The sequence below is a fragment of the Taeniopygia guttata genome, chromosome 36, assembly GCF_048771995.1.
Source record: "Taeniopygia guttata chromosome 36, bTaeGut7.mat, whole genome shotgun sequence".
NCBI classification, from domain to species: Eukaryota; Metazoa; Chordata; class Aves; order Passeriformes; family Estrildidae; genus Taeniopygia; species Taeniopygia guttata.
In genome coordinates, this window is record NC_133061.1 from 350,561 (window position 1) to 368,692 (window position 18,132).

The 18,132-nt window shown below is 41.6% G+C and overlaps 1 gene segment (V, D, J or C); it reads right to left on the reverse strand.

Moving 5' to 3' along the window:
* Positions 1 to 5,259: 5,259 nt before the first annotated feature.
* Positions 5,260 to 17,835, reverse strand: LOC121468771 (Ig alpha-1 chain C region-like). The segment is given in 5 exon segments: positions 5,260 to 5,681; positions 10,161 to 10,496; positions 11,797 to 12,126; positions 15,925 to 16,261; positions 17,758 to 17,835. Coding segments are annotated over 5 exon segments (1,479 nt in total).
* Positions 17,836 to 18,132: the final 297 nt, after the last annotated feature.

Consider the following 18,132-nt stretch of genomic DNA (forward strand, 5'->3'; position numbering starts at 1 on the left):
ATTTTTGAAAAGACAATTTTGGGATAAATTTGGGGGTTTTTAATAAAATTTGGGGGGAATTTTGGGGAAAAATTTTGTGATTTTGAAAACATTTTTGGAGGAATTTTGGGATTTTTTTGAGGGGAAAATTTGGGGATTTTTGGGGGGAAAAATGGGAATTTTGGGGGGAAAATTGGGATTAAATTTTTAATAAATTTTGGGGGAAATTTTGGAATTTTTGAAAATAAAATGTGGGATTTTTTGGGATTTTTTTTAATAAAATTTGAGAATTTTGGGCAAAATTTGGGGGTTTTAAATAAAATTTTGGGGAAAATTTTAAGGATTTTGGGAGGAATTTTGAGATTTTTTTAAAGGGGAAAATTTAGGGATTTTGGGGTAAATTTTGAGGATTTTAGGGGAGAAAAATTGGGGATTTTGGGGGAAAATTGGGATTTTTTTTACCGAAAATGTAAAAAATGAGAATTTCCACACAAAAGACCCAAAATTCGATTTTATTGCCCCAAAAAAGCCCAAATTCGACGTCCGGAGGCGAAATCTCCTCAGAGCACCTGAAAAAAAAAACAAATTTTGGGTAAATTCACCAAAAATGGGAAATTTGGGGGAAAATTTGTGAAAATTGAGATTTTGGGGGAAAAAAATTAAAATTGTGATTTTTTTTGGGGGGGGAAAATGGTGATTTTTGGGTGGGAAATCATAAGAAATGTGATTTTTTTTAGGAAAAAATGGTGATTTTTGGGGTGAAAACGGCAAAATTTGGGTGAAAAGGATTTAAAAATTGAGATTTTGGGTGTAAAAATGGGAAATTTGGGGAAAATCGGCAAAAATTGGGATTTTTCAATAAAAAATTTGTGAATTTTGGGTGGAAAATCATAAAAAAGGGGATTTTTGGGGGAAAAATTTTGTGAATTTTGGAGGGAAAAAAGCGAATTTTGGGGGGAAATCAGCCAAAAAAAAGCGATTTTTGGGTAAAAATTACCAATATTGGCAATTTTTTGGGGTAAAAATCAGGAAAAGGGCGATTTTTGAGGAGAAAATGATTAAAAATATCAATTTTGGGTGAAATAGCAAAACATTTAATTTGGGGGAAAAATATGCCAAAAAAGGGGATTTTTTTTGGGGTAAAAATGGGAATATTATTGGGGAAAAATCATCCAAAATTGCAATTTTTGGGGGGAAACCAGCGATTTTGGTGGAAAAAAACTACAAACAGCGAATTTTGGGGTGAAAAACATAAAAAAAATCTATTTTTGGTTAAAAATAATTCTAAAGAATAAAAAAAATCACCAAAAACCGCGATTTTTGAAGGGAAAAATTATTAAAAAATTCGATTTTTTGGGGGGGAAATAATCCAAAAATGTGATTTTTTGTGGAAAAAAGATTGTAAAAAGCGATTTTTTTGGTAAAAATCAGGCAAAAAAAAAAAAACGATTTTTGGGGGAATATTATCCAAACTGGCAATTTGTTTTTAGAAAAAAATTGTCAAAAAATTCGATTTTTTTGAGTAAAAATATTATTTAAAATTGGTTTTTGGGTAAAAAAAATCACTAAAAAACTGTGATTTTTGGGAGGAAAATGATCCCAAAAAAAGCTATTTTTTGGGGGGAAAATTATCCAAAAATTCAATTTTTTTTTTAGGAAAAAAATATTTAAAAATCTGATTTTTTGGGTAAAAAAATATTTTTTAAAAATTTATTTTTGGGTAAAACAAATAATTTAAAAATCGCGATTTTTTTTTTGGAGGAAAATGATTTAAAAAAAAAAAGCTATTTTTTGGGGGGGAAAAATATTTAAAAATTCGATTTTTTTAGGGAAAAAATATCCAAAAATTCGATTTTTTAAAGGAAAAAAATATCCAAAAATTCGATTTTTTAAAGAAAAAAAAATCGATTTTTTTAAGGAAAAAAATACCAAAAATTCAATTTTTTTAAGGAAAAAAACGATTTTAAAAAGCGATTTTTTGGGTAAAAATCCGCCGAAAAAAGCGAATTTTTGGGGAAAATTCTAAAAATCGCTGTTTTATGGGAATTTTCCCAAAATGTGCGTTTTTTACCTTAAAAAGGGTGACGCCGGCGCCGTAGAAGAGGCTGAGGAGGAAGAGGAGGAGGAAGGTGCCGAAGGTCCAAAGGTCGGAATTTTCCGGGTCCCGTTCGGGCTCCAGCGGCAGCGGCAGCGCCACGAAAGTCGGGGGAAAATCTGGGGGAAAAAAGGGGGAAATTGGGCAAAAAGGGGAAAAAAAATACTCGGGAAAAATCCGCGTTTTAACCAGAAAAAATCCAAATTTTACAGCAAAAAAATTTGCGTTTTTCAGTAAAAAATCCGCATTTTCCAGCAAAAAATCCGCATTTTCCACTCAAAAAATTCGCATTTTACACCTAAAAATTCACATTTTCCTCTCAAAAGTTCACATTTTCCACCCCAAAATATCCGCATTTTCCACCCAAAAAAATCCAGTTTTTCCTCCCAAAAATCCACATTTTACCTCGTAAAAATCCGAATTTTCCACCCAAAAATCCGCATTTTCTTCCCAAAAAATCTGCATTTTTCTCCCAAAAATTTGCATTTTCCACCCAAAAAATCCGCATTTTCCAGCATAAAATTCACATTTTTCACCCAGAAAAATCCACATTTTCCACCCAGAAAAATCCACATTTTTCACTCAAAATATCCACATTTTTCACCCCAAAAAATTCACATTTTCCTCCTAAAAATCCACATTTTCCACTCAAAAAATCCACATTTTTCACCCAAAAATCGACATTTTCCACCCAAAAATTAACCGATTTTACCCCAAATCCACTTTTCCTCCCAAAAATCAACAATTTCCATCGTCAAATCGACCGATTTCACCCCAAATCCGCCTTTCCTCCCCAAATCGACATTTTCCACCCAAAATCCACATTTTTTGTGCCAAAATCCAAATTCTGACACCTAAAATCCACGAATTTCAGCCCAAATCCCCTTTTCCTCCTAAAATTGACATTTTCCTCCTAAAATTGTCATTTTCCACCCAAAATCCACATTTTCCACCCAAAATTGATATTTTCCTCCTAAAAATCCACATTTTTTGTTCCAAAATCCGCATTTTCCCCCAAAAATTCTCATTTCCCCTCCTAAAATCCACATTTTTCTCCCAAAATGAATATTTCTCACCCAAAACAAAAATCCACATTTTATGTCCCAAAATCGATATTTTCCTCCTGAAAATCCACGTTTTTTGCCCCAAAATCCACATTTTTTGCCCAAAAATTCACATTTTTCCTTCTAAAATGGCAAATTTCCTACCAAAAAAATCCACATTTTCCCCCTAAAATCCACATTTTTGGCCCAAAAATCCAAATTTTACCTCCTAAAATCGCAATTTCCCACCAAAAACAAAAATCCACATTTTCCCTCCTAAAATCGACATTTTCCACCCGAAATCGATATTTTCCTCCTAAAAATCCACATTTTCCCCCTAAAATCCACATTTTTTGCCCAAAAAATCCAAATTTTGGTGCCTAAAATCCACAAATTTCACCCAAAAAAACCACGAAAAACCAAATTTTGACATCTAAAATTCACTTTATTTGCCCCAAAATCAATAGCAGACGACGTCGGCGTCGGCCAGCCCCACGGACACGTTGACATTGGCCGGCCGCCCACCGGTCCACGTTCCTCTGCAGGAACTTCACTCCTCCCACGGCCTCGTGTCCCACCACGCACCCGAAGACGTTTTACCCAAAAATACACAGTTTACACCCAAAATACGCATTTTATACACAAAAATTCGCATTTTGCCCAAAAATTCGCATTTTCCACCCAAAAATCCGCGTTTTCGTCACAAAAATCGACCGATTTCAGCTCAAATCCACTTTTCTCCTAAAATCCAAATTTTACCTCCAAAAATCCACATTTTCCATCCTAAAATTGACCGATTTCTCCCCAAATCCACTTTTCCTCCTAAAATCCACATTTTACCACCTAAAATCCACATTTTCCACTCAAAATCCACATTTTTTGTGCCAAAATCCAAATTTTAACACCTAAAATCCACGAATTTCAGCCCAAATCCCCTTTTCCTCCTAAAATTGACATTTTCCACCCAAAATTGATATTTCCCACCAAAAAATCCACATTTTATCTCCTAAAATCCACATTTTCCACCCAAAAATCCACATTTTACCTCCTAAAAATTCGCATATTTCCCACCCAAAACATCCACATTTTCCACCCAAAAATCGGTATTTTCCTCCTAAAAATCCCCATTTTTTGTCCCAAAATCCCCATTTTTTTGCCCAAAAATCCACATTTCCCACCCAAAAAAAAATCCATATTTTTCCTCACAAAATCCATTTTTTTCATCCGAAAATCCAAATTTTGACGCCTAAAATCCAGGAATTTCACCCCAAAACCCCATTTTTTCCCCAAAAAACCAAATTTTTTCCCAAAAAAACACCAAAAATCAGATTTTTAATTTCTCAAAATCTCGTTTATTTTCCCCAAAATTCAATAACAGACGACGTCGGTGTCGGCCAGCACCACGGACACGTTGACGTTGTTGGGCCGCGCCGACCACCGGTCCACGTTCCTCTGCAGGAACTTCACTCCTCCCACGGCCTCGTGTCCCACCACGCACCCGAAGGCGTTTGACCCAAAAATACGCAGTTTACACCCAAAATACGCATTTTATACACAAAAATACACAGTTTACACCCAAAATCCGCATTTTGCACCCAAAAATTCACATTTTGCACCCAAAAATTCGCATTTTACACCCAAAAATTCACATTTTGCACCAAAAATTGGGGTTTTCCTCCCAAAAATCAACCGATTTCAGCTCAAATCCACTTTTCTCCTAAAATCCAAATTTACCTCCAAAAATTGACATTTTCCATCCTCAAATTGACCAATTTTACCCAAATCCACTTTTCCTCCTAAAATCGACCTTTTCCCCCCAAAAATCGATATTTTCCTCCTGAAAATCCCCATTTTTTTGCCCAAAAATCCAAATTTTACCTCCTAAAATCGCAATTTCCTAACAAAACCAAACATCCACATTTTACCACCTAAAATCCACATTTTTGTCCTAAAATCCCTATTTTTTGCCCAAAAATCCACATTTCCCACCCCAAAAAAAATCCACATTTTTCCTCACAAAATCCACATTTTTGCCCCTAAAATCAAAATTTTTTGCCCAAAAAATCCAAATTTTGAGACCTGAAATCCACGAATTTCGCCCCAAAACCCCAAAAAAACACGAAAACTCAAATTTAATTTCTCAAAATCTCATTTATTGGCCCAAAATCAATAGCAGACGACATCAGTGTCGGCCAACACCACGGACACATTGACATTGGCCGGTCGCGCCGACCACCGGTCCACGTTCCTCTGCAGGAACTTCACTCCTCCCACGGCCTCGTGTCCCACCACGCACCCGAAGACGTCCCCGCGCCGCCACTCCACCGCCGGAACCTCCAACTTGGAGTAGACCGAGAAGGTCCCGACCCCACCAACATCCGGTTGTGGCCCAAAGATGGAGAACCTCTCTGGTGGCACCGGCGCGTCGCGCTGGGTCCAGGTGAGGAGAACGTCCCGCGGCGAGAATCCGGCGGCCAGGCAGGTCAAGGTGGCCGACTCGCCCCGGGCCAACTCCTCGGCCGGCGGTGGGAAGACGAAGACGTTCGGCGCCGTGGCGGTGCCGCCTGAGGGGTGGGATGGGAGGGGTTGGGTTGGGTTGGGTGGGTTGGGTTGGGTTGGGTTGGGTTTTTCGGTTGGGAAGAGCGTTCCCAGTTTGAGGAGATGTTCCCAGTTGGGTCTTCCAGTTGGAAGAACCATTCCCAGTTTGGTTCTCCAGTTGGAGAAACTGTTCCCAGTTTGAGGAACCGTTCCCAGTTTGGATCTCCCAGTTTGGGGAAACATTCCCAGTTTGGTTCTCCAGTTGGAAGAACCATTCCCAGTTTGGTTCCCCAGTTTGAGGAACCATTCCCAGTTTGAGGAACCATTCCCAGTTTGAGGAACCGTTCCCAGTTGGGTTCTCCAGTTGACCAAACCATTCCCAGTTGGATCTCCCAGTTTTTGGATCTCCCAGTTTGAGGAACCGTTCCCAGTTGGGTTCCCCAGTTTGAGGAACCATTCCCAGTTTGGGTTCTCCAGTCGACCAAACCATTCCCAGTTTGGTCTTCCAGTTGGAAGAACCATTCCCAGTTTGAGGAACCATTCCCAGTTGGAAGAACCATTCCCAGTTGCATCTCCCAGTTGAAGAAACCATTCCCAGTTGCATCTCCCAGTTTGAGGAGCTGTTCCCAGTTTGGGTTTTCCAGTTTGAGGAACCGTTCCCAGTTTAGATCTCCCAGTTTGAGGAACCATTCCCAGTTCGATCTCCCAGTTGGAAGAACCGTTCCCAGTTTGAGGAACCGTTCCCAGTTGGATCTCCCAGTTTGAGGAACCATTCCCAGTTGGGTTCCCCAGTTCGAGGAGCCGTTCCCAGTTGGGTTCCCCAGTTTGAGGAACCATTCCCAGTTTGGATCTCCCAGTTTGAGGAGCCATTCCCAGTTTGAGGAACCATTCCCAGTTTGGATCTCCCAGTTGACCAAACCATTCCCAGTTGGGTTCCCCAGTTTGAGGAACCATTCCCAGTTTGAAGAACCATTCCCAGTTTGGTCCCCCAGTTGGGTTCCCCAGTTTGAGGAACCATTCCCAGTTTGAAGAACCATTCCCAGTTGGGTTCCCCAGTTGGAAGAACCATTCCCAGTTGGGTTCTCCAGTTTGGTTCCCCAGTTGGAAGAACCATTCCCAGTTTGAGGAACCATTCCCAGTTGGGATCTCCCAGTTTGGAGAAACCGTTCCCAGTTTAGTTCCCCAGTTTGAGGAACCGTTCCCAGTTTGAGGAACCATTCCCAGTTTGAGGAACCATTCCCAGTTGGGTTCTCCAGTTTGGTTCCCCAGTTGGAAGAACCATTCCCAGTTTGAGGAACCATTCCCAGTTGGGATCTCCCAGTTTGGAGAAACCGTTCCCAGTTGGATCTCCCAGTTTGAGGAGCCGTTCCCAGTTGGGTTTTCCAGTTGGAAGAACCATTCCCAGTTTGAGGAACCATTCCCAGTTTGGTTTTCCAGTTGGAAGAACCATTCCCAGTTTGAGGAACTATTCCCAGTTTGGATCTCCCAGTTTGAGGAACCATTCCCAGTTTGAGGAACCATTCCCAGTTTGAGGAACCGTTCCCAGTTTGAGGAACTATTCCCAGTTTGGATCTCCCAGTTTGAGGAACCATTCCCAGTTTGAGGAACCGTTCCCAGTTGGGTTCCCCAGTTTGAGGAACCATTCCCAGTTTGAGGAACCATTCCCAGTTTGGGTTCTCCAGTCGACCAAACCATTCCCAGTTTGGTCTTCCAGTTTGAGGAACCATTCCCAGTTTGGTTCCCCAGTTTGAAGAACCATTCCCAGTTGGGTTTTCCAGTTGGAAAGACCAATCCCAGTTGGGTTCCCCAGTTTGAAGAACCGTTCCCAGTTTGAGGAACCATTCCCAGTTTGAGGAACCATTCCCAGTTGGATCTCCCAGTTTGAGGAACCATTCCCAGTTGGGTTCCCCAGTTGGAAGAACCATTCCCAGTTGGAAGAACCGTTCCCAGTTTGAGGAACCATTCCCAGTTTGAGGAACCGTTCCCAGTTTGAGGAACCGTTCCCAGTTTGAGGAACCGTTCCCAGTTTGAGGAACCGTTCCCAGTTTGAGGAACCGTTCCCAGTTTGGTTCCCCAGTTTGAGGAGCCGTTCCCAGTTGGGAAATCCCAACAGAAAAACCTCCTAAAAACCCCAAATTCTGACCCAAAACCTGAAAAAACCTCCTAAAAACCAGAAAAAAACACCTAAAAATCCGAATCTTTGACCCAAAATCACCAAAATTCACCCCAAAATCAGAAAAAATCACCTTAAAACCAAGACTAACCATGTAAAATCAGGACTAAAGTCTTAAAAACCTCAAATTTTGGCCCAAAACCACCAAAATTTATGCCAAAACCAGAAAAAACCTCCTAAAAACCAGGAAAAAACCAGTAAAAAACCAGGAAAAATTCCAATTTTTGACCCAAAATCCCTGAAATTCACCCCAAAAATCCATCTCACTTATTTCCTTCTTGGCGCTGGCCTCCCTTCTTTAAAACCTCCTAAAAACCCCAAATTCTGGCCAAAAACCTCCTAAAAACCAGGAAAAAATCCCCTAAAAATCGCAATTTTTGTCTCAAAAAGCCCCAAAATCCCCGAATTTCACCCCAAAACCCCTCACCTATTTCCTTCCTGGCGCTGGCCTCCATCTCCAGCTCCCCGGCGCGCACTCGGCACGTGAAGGCGACGCCGGCGTTCCTTAAAACCTCCTTAAAACCCCAAATTCTGACCCAAAACCTCCTAAATACCAGGAAAAACCCAGAAAAAATCCCCTAAAAATTGCAAATTTTTTCCCAAAATCCCCAAAATTCACCCCAAAAATCCATCTCACTGATTTCCTTCTTGGCGCTCACTGCCCTCCTTAAAACCTCCTTAAACCCCAAATTCTGACCCAAAACCAGAAAAAAACTCCTAAAAACCATGAAAAATCACCAAAAAATCCCAAATTTTTTCCCAAAATCCCCAAAATTCACCCCAAAACCAGACATGACCTCCTAAAAACCAGGGAAAAAAAAAATCACTGAAAAATCCCAATTTTTGAACCAAAGAACCAGAAAAAAACCTCCTAAAAACCATGAAAAAAATCACCTAAAAATCCCAATTTCTGACCTAAAATATGTAAAATTCACCCCAAAACCAGGAAAAAAATCACCTAAAAATCCAAATTTTTAACCCAAAACCCGGAAAGAAAAATCTCTGAAAAACCAGGATTAACCTCCTTAAAATCCCAAATTTTGACCCAAAGCCAGAGAAAAAACCTCCTAAAAACCAGGAAAAAAACAGAAAAAAAATCCCAATTTTTGACCCAAAACCAGGACGTAACCTCCTAAAAACCAGGAAAAAAATCACCTAAAAATCCCAATTTTTGACAAAAAACCAGGACGGAACCTCCTAAAAACCAGGGAAAAAAACGTAAAAACCTCAAATTTTTTCCCAAAATCCCCAAAATTCACCCCAAACCCCCTCACCGATCTCCTTCCTGGCGCTGGCCTCCATCTGCAGCTCCCCGGCGCGCACTCGGCACGTGAAGGCGGCGCCGGAGTTCCTTAAAACCTCCTTAAAACCCCAAATTCTGACCCAAAACCAGAAAAAATCACCTTAAAAAAAGGATTAACCTCCTAAAATCCCAAATTCTGACCTAAAATGTCTCAAATTCACCTCAAAACCAGGAAAAAAAAATCTCCTAAAAACCAGGGAAAAATCACCGGAAAATCCCAAATTTTGACCCAAAAAACCTCCTAAAAGCCAGGAAAAAATCATTGAAAAATCCCAAATTCTGACCCAAAAAAACAGGAAAAAACCTCCTAAAAACCATGAAAAAACCAGAAAAAATCCCAATTTTTGACCCAAATCCAGGAAAAAACCTCCCAAATTCCAGGAAAAAAATCACCTAAAAATCCAAATTTTTGACCCAAAAAAACCAGGAAAAAATCCCCTAAAAACCCCAATTTTTGACCAAAAAAGCTCCTAAAAACCAGGAAAAATCACCAAAAAATGCCACATTTTGACCCAAAACCAGGAAAAAAAACCACCTAAATTTCAGGAAAAAAATCACCTAAAAATCCAAATTTTTGACCCAAAGAAGCAGAAAAAAACTCCTAAAAACCAGGAAAAAAACAGAAAAAATCCCAATTTTTAACCTAAAAATCCCATTTTTTTTCCCAAAATCCCCAAAATTCACCCCAAAACTCCATCTCACTTATTTCCTTCTTGGCGCTCCCAAATTCTGACCCAAAACAGGAAAAAAACAGGAAAAAATCCCCTAAAAATCGCAAATTTTGACCCAAAATCCCCAATTTTTTTCCCAAAATCACCAAAATTCACCCCAAAACCAGATGTGACCTCCTAAAAACCAGGAAGAAAAATCACCGAAAAATCCCAAATTTTCGACCCAAAAAACCAGAAAAACCCAGAAAAAAACAGGAAAAAATACAGGAAAAAAACCCCTAAAAATCACAATTTTTGACCTAAAAACCCCCAATTTTTTCCCAAAATCCCCAAAATTCACCCCAAATTCCTTTCTCACCGATCTCCTTCCTGGCGCTGGCCTCCATCTCCAGCTCCCCGGCGCGCACTCGGCACGTGAAGGCGACGCCGGCGTTCCAATCCTCGGCGCAGATTTCCAGAACGTTCCGGATCTCGTAGCGGCCGTTGGGGAGGGGCTGGGCGGGGCCGGAAGTGGCCCCGCCCCCGGAAGTGGCCCCGCCCCCGGAAGTGGCCCCGCCCCCGGAAGTGGCCCAGGTGAATTCGGCGTCGGGGGTCGGGAGGTCGGTGGCGACGCAGGTGAGGTTGGGGTGGTTGGAGAGGAAAAGGTCCTGCAGGGTGGGCGGCAGCAGCGACACCGAGGGCTTGGGGGCGGCGGCTGGTTTTGGGGGAAAAAAGGGAGATTTTGGTTAAAAATGGTTTTTTTTGCGAAAAAAATCGGATTTTTTGTGAAAAAATGGTGGTTTTATGGGGAAAAGTTGGGGATTTAGAGGGAGGAAATGGAGGTTGGAGAAGGAATTTTGGAGGTGGGAAAGAATTTGGGTGAAAAAATGGCAATTTTGGGAAAAATCCACATTTTTTACCGGAAAAAAATCGGATTATTCGCAAAAAAAATTGGATTTATTTTGGCAGAAAAAATGGGGGTTTTATGGTGAAAAATTCGGATTTTAGGGGGGGTTTAATGAAGGAAATGGAGGTTGGAGAATGAGTTTTGGGGTTGGATAAAAATTTGGGTGAAAAAACGACGATTTTAGTGAAAAATTGCATTTTTTTGCAAAAAAAATCAGATTATTCGCAAAAAAAATTGTATTTTTTTTGGCAGAAAAAACGGGGGTTTTAGGGGGAAAAGTTGGGGGTTTGGGAGGGGTTTAATGAAGGAGATGGAGGTTGGAGAATGAGTTTTGGGGTTGGAAAAAAATTTGGGTGAAAAAATGAGAATTTTGGTAAAAATTTGCTATTTTTTACTTGAAAAAATGCGATCTTTCGTGAAAATTTGGGGATTTTTTGCAAAAAATTTGGGAATTTATGTGAAAAATTGGGGTTTTAGAGGAAGGAAATGGAGGTTGGAGAAGGAGTTTTGGGGTTGGAAAAAATTTGGGTGAAAAAACGGCAATTTTGGTAAAAAAATGGCATTTTTTGTGAAAAAATTGGATTCGCGAAAAAAATCGTTTTTTTTGCAAAACAAACAGGATTTTCTGGTGAAAAATTAGGGTTTGAGGAGGGGTTTAATGAAGGAGATGGAGGTTAGAGAAGGAATTTTGGGGTTGGATAAAAATTTGGGTGAAAAAATGAGAATTTTGGGAAAAATTTGCGATTTTTTAATTGAAAAAATGCAATTTTTTGTGAAAATCTGGGGTTTTTCACAAAAAAATTGAGTTTATTGGTGAAAAGTTGGGGTTTTAGAGGAAAGAAATGGAGGTTGGAGAAGGAATTTAGGGGTTGGAAGAAAATTTGGGTGAAAAAACGATGATTTTCGGGAAAAAATGTGAAAAAAATGGGATTTTGGTGTTTTTTACGAGGAAAACTGAGAATTTTTGGAGGTTCTTGTGGAAAATTTGATGTAAACCCCAAAATTTTTTGGTTTTTTAGAAGAGGGTCGGGTTGGGCGGGAAAACTTTATAAATTTTAATTCTAAAAAACCCCAAAATCCCCCAAATTCACCCCGAAATCCCCCTCACCTTTACAGAAGGTGCTGATGCTGGCCTCGATGGGCGTGGCCAGGTGGGCGTGGCTTGCCCGGCAGGTGAAGTTGTTCCCTTCGTCCCATTGGCTGCGGCTGACGTTGACGCGGCCGCTCAGGGTCACCTGACCGGCGGCTCCGCCCTCTTGGCAGCTGGAAAGCTCCGCCCCCAACTGGGCGGGGTCGCCGTTGACCAACCAGGTGAGGGCGGCGTCGGCGGCGCCGCGGCCGCGGACTTGGCACAGGAGGTGGACCTGGTTCTGCTCGGGGTGGGCCTGGTTGGGGTCGCTCAGGAGGGAGATGGTGAAGTTGGGGGGCTGGTTGCAACCTGTGGGGAGAGGTGGGGACAGGTGAGGCACAAAAAAATCCCAAAAATGACAAAAAACGGGAAAAAAAATGGCGAAATCCCGGTAGAAATCGAGGTAAGATGGCTGAAAAACGGATTAAAGATGGCGGAAATTGGAGGTGAAGTGGGTGGTGCAAAATGGCGAAAGTTGGAGTCGAGATGGTTGAAATTAAATCCAAAATGGCTGAAATTGGAGCCAATATGGCCGAAAAACGGATTAAAGATGGCTGAAATTGGAGATGAAGTGGGTGGTGCAAAATGGCGGAAGTTGGAGCTGAGATGGTTGAAATTAAATCCAAAATGGCTGAAATTGGAGCCAATATGGCCGAAAATTGGATTCAAGATGGCTGAAAATGGATTGGAAATGGGTGGTTGAAAAATGGCTGAGATTGGAGCCAAAATGGCCGAAAATCGGATTCAAGATGGCTGAAAATGGATGGGAAAGGGGTGGTTGAAAAACGGCTGAAATTGGAGCCAATATGGCCAAAAATGGGATCAAAAATGGCCAATTCAAAATGGCTGAAATTGGATCCAAAATGGCCAAAAATGGATCCAAAATGGCTGATCCAAAATGGCTGAAATTTGATCCAAAATGGCTGAAAATTGAACTAAAATGGCCGAAATTGGAGCCAAAATGGCTGAAAATGGATCCAAAATGGCTGAAATTGGATCCAAAATGGCTGAAAATTGATCTAAAATGGCTGAAATTGGATTCAAAATGGCCAACCCAAAAGGGCTGAAAATGAAGCCAAGATGACTGAAATTGGAGCCAAAATGGCTGAAAATTGATAGAAAATGTCCAAAAATGGATCTAAAATGGCTGAAAATTGATCTAAAATGGCTGAAATTAGATAAAACAATGGCCAATCCAAAATGGCTGAAAATGGAGCCAAAATGGCTGAAAATTGATGGAAAATAGCCAAAAATGGATCCAAAATGGCTGAAATGGGATCCAAATTGGCCGATCCAAAATGGCTGAAATTGGATCCAAAATGGCTGAAAATGGATCCAAAATGGCTGAAAATTGACTTAAAATGGCTGAAATGGGATCAAAAATGGCCGATTCAAAATGGCTGAAATTGGATCAAAGATGGTTGAAAAGTGAAGCCAAAATGGCTGAAAATGGAGCCAAAATGGCTGAAAATGGATCCAAAATGGCCGATCCAAAATGGCTGAAAATGGATCAAAATTGGCCGAACCAAAATGGCTGAAAATGAAGACAAGATGGCCAAAAATGGGATTGAAAATGGCCGATCCAAAATGGCTGAAATTGGAGACAAAATGGCCAAAATTGGATCCAAAATGGCTGAAAATTGAACTAAAATGGCTGAAATGGGTTTAAAAATGGCTGATCCAAAATGGCTGAAAATGGAGCCAAAATGGCTGAAAATTGATCTAAAATGATTGAAAATTGATTCAAAATGGCTGAAAATGGATCCAAAATGGCCGATCCAAAATGGCTGAAATTGGATCCAAGATGGCCAAAGTTGGAGCCAAAATTACTGAAAATAGATCCAAAATGGCTGAAAATTGATCCAAAATGGCTGAAAATTGATCTAAAATGGCTGAAATTAGATAAAACAATGGCCAATCCAAAATGGCTGAAAATGGAGCCAAAATGGCTGAAAATTGATGGAAAATAGCCAAAAATGGATCCAAAATGGCTGAAATGGGATCCAAATTGGCCGATCCAAAATGGCTGAAAATGAAGACAAGATGGCTGAAATGGGATCCAAAATGGCCGATCCAAAATGGCTGAAATTAGAAACAAGATGGCCAAAATTGGAGCCAAAATTACTGAAAATAGATCCAAAATGGCTGAAAATTGATCCAAAATGGCTGAAAATTGACTTAAAATGGCTGAAATGGGATCAAAAATGGCTGATCCAAAATGGCTGAAATTGGACCCAAAATGGCCAAAAATGGATCCAAAATATCTGAAAATTGAGCCAAAATGGCGGAAATTTGTTCTAAATGGCCCCAAAATTACTCAAGTGTCCCCAAATGTCCCCAAAACCCCCAAAACGTCCCCAAACCCCCAAAAAATCCCCAAAACCCCCAAAAACGTCCCCAAAACCCCAAAAAAATCCCCAAAACCCCCAAAAAATCCCCAAAACCCCCAAAAAAATCCCCAAAACCCCCAAAAAATCCCCAAAACCCCCAAAAAATCCCCAAAACCCCCCAAAAAATCCCCAAAACCCCCAAAAAATCCCCAAAACCCCCAAAAACTCCCCAAAACCCCCAAAAAATCCCCAAAACCCCCAAAAAATCCCCAAAACCCCCCAAAAAATCCCCAAAACCCTCCAAAAAATCCCCAAAACCCCCAAAAAAATCCCCAAAACCCCCAAAAAATCCCCAAAACCCCCCAAACATCCCCAAAACCCCCAAAAAATCCCCAAAACCCCCAAAAAAATCCCCTAAACCCCCAAAACAATCCCCAAAACCCCCAAAAAAATCCCCAAAACCCCCAAAAAATCCCCAAAACCCCCAAAAAAATCCCCAAAACCCCCAAAAAAATCCCCAAAACCCCAAAAATGTCCCCAAAACCCCCAAAAAATCCCCAAAACCCCCAAAAAATCCCCAAAACCCCCAAAAACGTCCCCAAAACCCCCAAAAAATCCCCAAAACCCCCAAAAAATCCCCAAAACCCCCAAAAACGTCCCCAAAACCCCCAAAAAATCCCCAAAACCCCCAAAAAATCCCCAAAACCCCCAAAAAAATCCCCAAAACCCCCAAAAAATCCCCAAAACCCCCAAAAAAATCCCCAAAACCCCCAAAAAATCCCCAAAACCCCCAAAAAAATCCCCAAAACCCCCAAAAAAATCCCCAAAACCCCAAAAATGTCCCCAAAACCCCCAAAAAATCCCCAAAACCCCCAAAAAATCCCCAAAACCCCCAAAAACGTCCCCAAAACCCCCAAAAAATCCCCAAAACCCCCAAAAAATCCCCAAAACCCCCAAAAAAATCCCCAAAACCCCCAAAAAAATCCCCAAAACCCCCAAAAAATCCCCAAAAACCCCAAAAAATCCCCAAAAAATCCCCAAAACCCCCAAAAAATCCCCAAAACCCCCAAAAAATCCCCAAAACCCCCAAAAACGTCCCCAAAACCCCCAAAAAATCCCCAAAACCCCCAAAAAATCCCCAAAACCCCCAAAAAAATCCCCAAAACCCCCAAAAAATCCCCAAAACCCCCAAAAAAATCCCCAAAACCCCCAAAAAATCCCCAAAACCCCCAAAAAAATCCCCAAAACCCCCAAAAAAATCCCCAAAACCCCAAAAATGTCCCCAAAACCCCCAAAAAATCCCCAAAACCCCCAAAAAATCCCCAAAACCCCCAAAAACGTCCCCAAAACCCCCAAAAAATCCCCAAAACCCCCAAAAAATCCCCAAAACCCCCAAAAACGTCCCCAAAACCCCCAAAAAATCCCCAAAACCCCCAAAAAATCCCCAAAACCCCCAAAAAAATCCCCAAAACCCCCAAAAAAATCCCCAAAACCCCCAAAAACGTCCCCAAAACCCCCAAAAAATCCCCAAAACCCCCAAAAAATCCCCAAAACCCCCAAAAAATCCCCAAACCCCCCAAAAAAATCCCCAAAACCCCCAAAAAATCCCCAAACCCCCCAAAAAAATCCCCAAAACCCCCAAAACGTCCCAAAAACCCCCCAAAAAATCCCCAAAACCCCCAAAAACGTCCCCAAAACCCCCAAAAAATCCCCAAAACCCCCAAAAAATCCCCAAAACCCCCAAAAAATCCCCAAAACCCCTCCAGGTGTCGCTCACCATTCACGTCGACGCCGAAACTTTTGCCGTAATGCTCCACCCGGCACTGGAATTTTTGGTCTTTGGCCTCGGCGGCGCCGAGGGTGACGCGGGAGCTCCGCCCGAACTTGGCCCCGCCCACCGGAAGTTCCGGAAAGTTCCGGTTGTGGTCGGCGGCGGCGCCGTCCCAGGAGATCTGCGCCGGTTGAGGGAAAAATCCGGCGGCGAAGCAGCCGAAGGTCACCTGGTCCTGACAATCCTCGCAGGAGTAAAGCGGGAAAACGTCCGGGGAGTGGGCGGGGTCTGCATAATAATGAGGGTGATTAGCATAGACACGCCCATGGATGGGGAAAAAATTCTGAGTAAAAAATGCCCAAAAAAACCCAAAAAAAACCCCCAAAAATGCAAAATTTTGGGTTAAAGTTGGATTCAAGATGGCCGAAATGGATCCAAAATGGCTGAAATTGGAGCCAAGATGGCCAAAAATGGGTCCAAGATGACCAATTCAAAATGGCTGAAATTGGAGCCAAAATGGCTGAAATTGGAGCCAAGATGGCCAAAAATTGATCCAAAATGGCCAAAAATGGATCCAAAATGGCCGATCCAAAATGGCTGAAATTGGACCCAAAATGGCTGAAATTGGAGCCAAGATGGCCAAAAATGGGTCCAAGATGACCAATCCAAAATGGCTGAAATTGGATCCAAAATGGCCAAAAATGGATCCAAAATGGCTGATCCAAAATGGCTGAAATTGAGAGCCAAAATGGCCGAAAAGCTGATCCAATATGGCTGAAATGGGAACCAAAATGGCCGATCCAAAATGGCTGAAATTGGATTCAAAATGGCTGCCCCAGAATGGCTGAAATTGGATTCAAGATGGCCGAAATTGGATTCAAAATGGCTCAAATTTGATCCAAAATGGCTGAAATGGGAACCAAAATGGCTGAAATTTGATCCAAAATGACTGAAATTTGATCCAAAATGGCCAAAATTGGATTTAAAATGGCTGATCTAAAATGGCTGAAATTGGAGCCAAAATGGCCAAAATGGCCGACCCAAAATGGCTAAAATTGGATTCAAAATGGCCAAAAATGGATCCAAAATGGCTGATCCAAAATGGCTGAAATTGGAGCCAAAATGGCTGAAATTGGATTCAAAATGGCTGATCCAAAATGGCTGAAATTGGAGCCAAAATGGCTGATCCAAGATGGCCAAAATGGATCCAAAATGGCTGAAATTGGATTCAAAATGGCCAAAAATGGATCCAAGATGACCAATCCAAAATGGCTGAATTTGAGCCAAAAGGGCTTAAATTGGAGCCAAAATGGCTGATCCAAGATGGCCAAAATGGATCCAAAATGGCCAAAAATGGATCCAAAATGGCCAAAAATGGATCCAAGATGGCCGACATTGGAGCCAAAATGGATGATTCAAGATGGCTGAAATTGGGAGCCAAAATTGCCGAAAATCTGATCCAAAATGGCTGAAATGGGAACCAAAATGGCCGATCCAAAATGGCTGAAATTGGAGCCAAAATGGCCGATCCAAAATGGCTGAAAACCTGATCCAAAATGGCTGAAATGGGAACCAAATTGGCTGATCCAAAATGGCTGAAATTGGATCCAAGATGGCCAAAAATGGGTCCAAGATGGCCAATCCAAAATGGCTGAAATTGGAGCCAAAATGGACGAAATTGGAGCCAAAATGGCTGACCCAAGATGGCCAAAATGGATCAAAAATGGCTGATCCAAAATGGCTGAAATTGGATCCAAAATGGCCAAAATTGGATCCAAAATGGCCAAAAATCCAATCCAAGATGGCTGAAATCAGACACAATATGGCTGAAATCCTCACAGGAGTAGAGCGGGAAAACATCCGGGGAGTGGGCGGGGTCTGCATGGAAATGAGGGTGATTAGCATAGACACGCCCATGGCTGGGAAAAAAAATCCTGAGTAAAAAATGCCCAAAAAAACCAAAAAAAACCCCCAAAAATGCAAAATTTTGGGCTCAAGTTGGATTCAAGATGGCTGAAATTGGATTCAAAATGGCTGATCCAAAATGGCTGAAATTGGAGCCAAAATGGTTGAAATTGGAACCAAAATGGCCGATCCAAGATGGCCAAAATGGATCCAAAATGGCTGAAATTGGAGCCAAAATGGTTGAAATTGGAACCAAAATGGCCGATCCAAGATGGCCCAAATGGATCCAAAATGGCTGAAATTGGATTC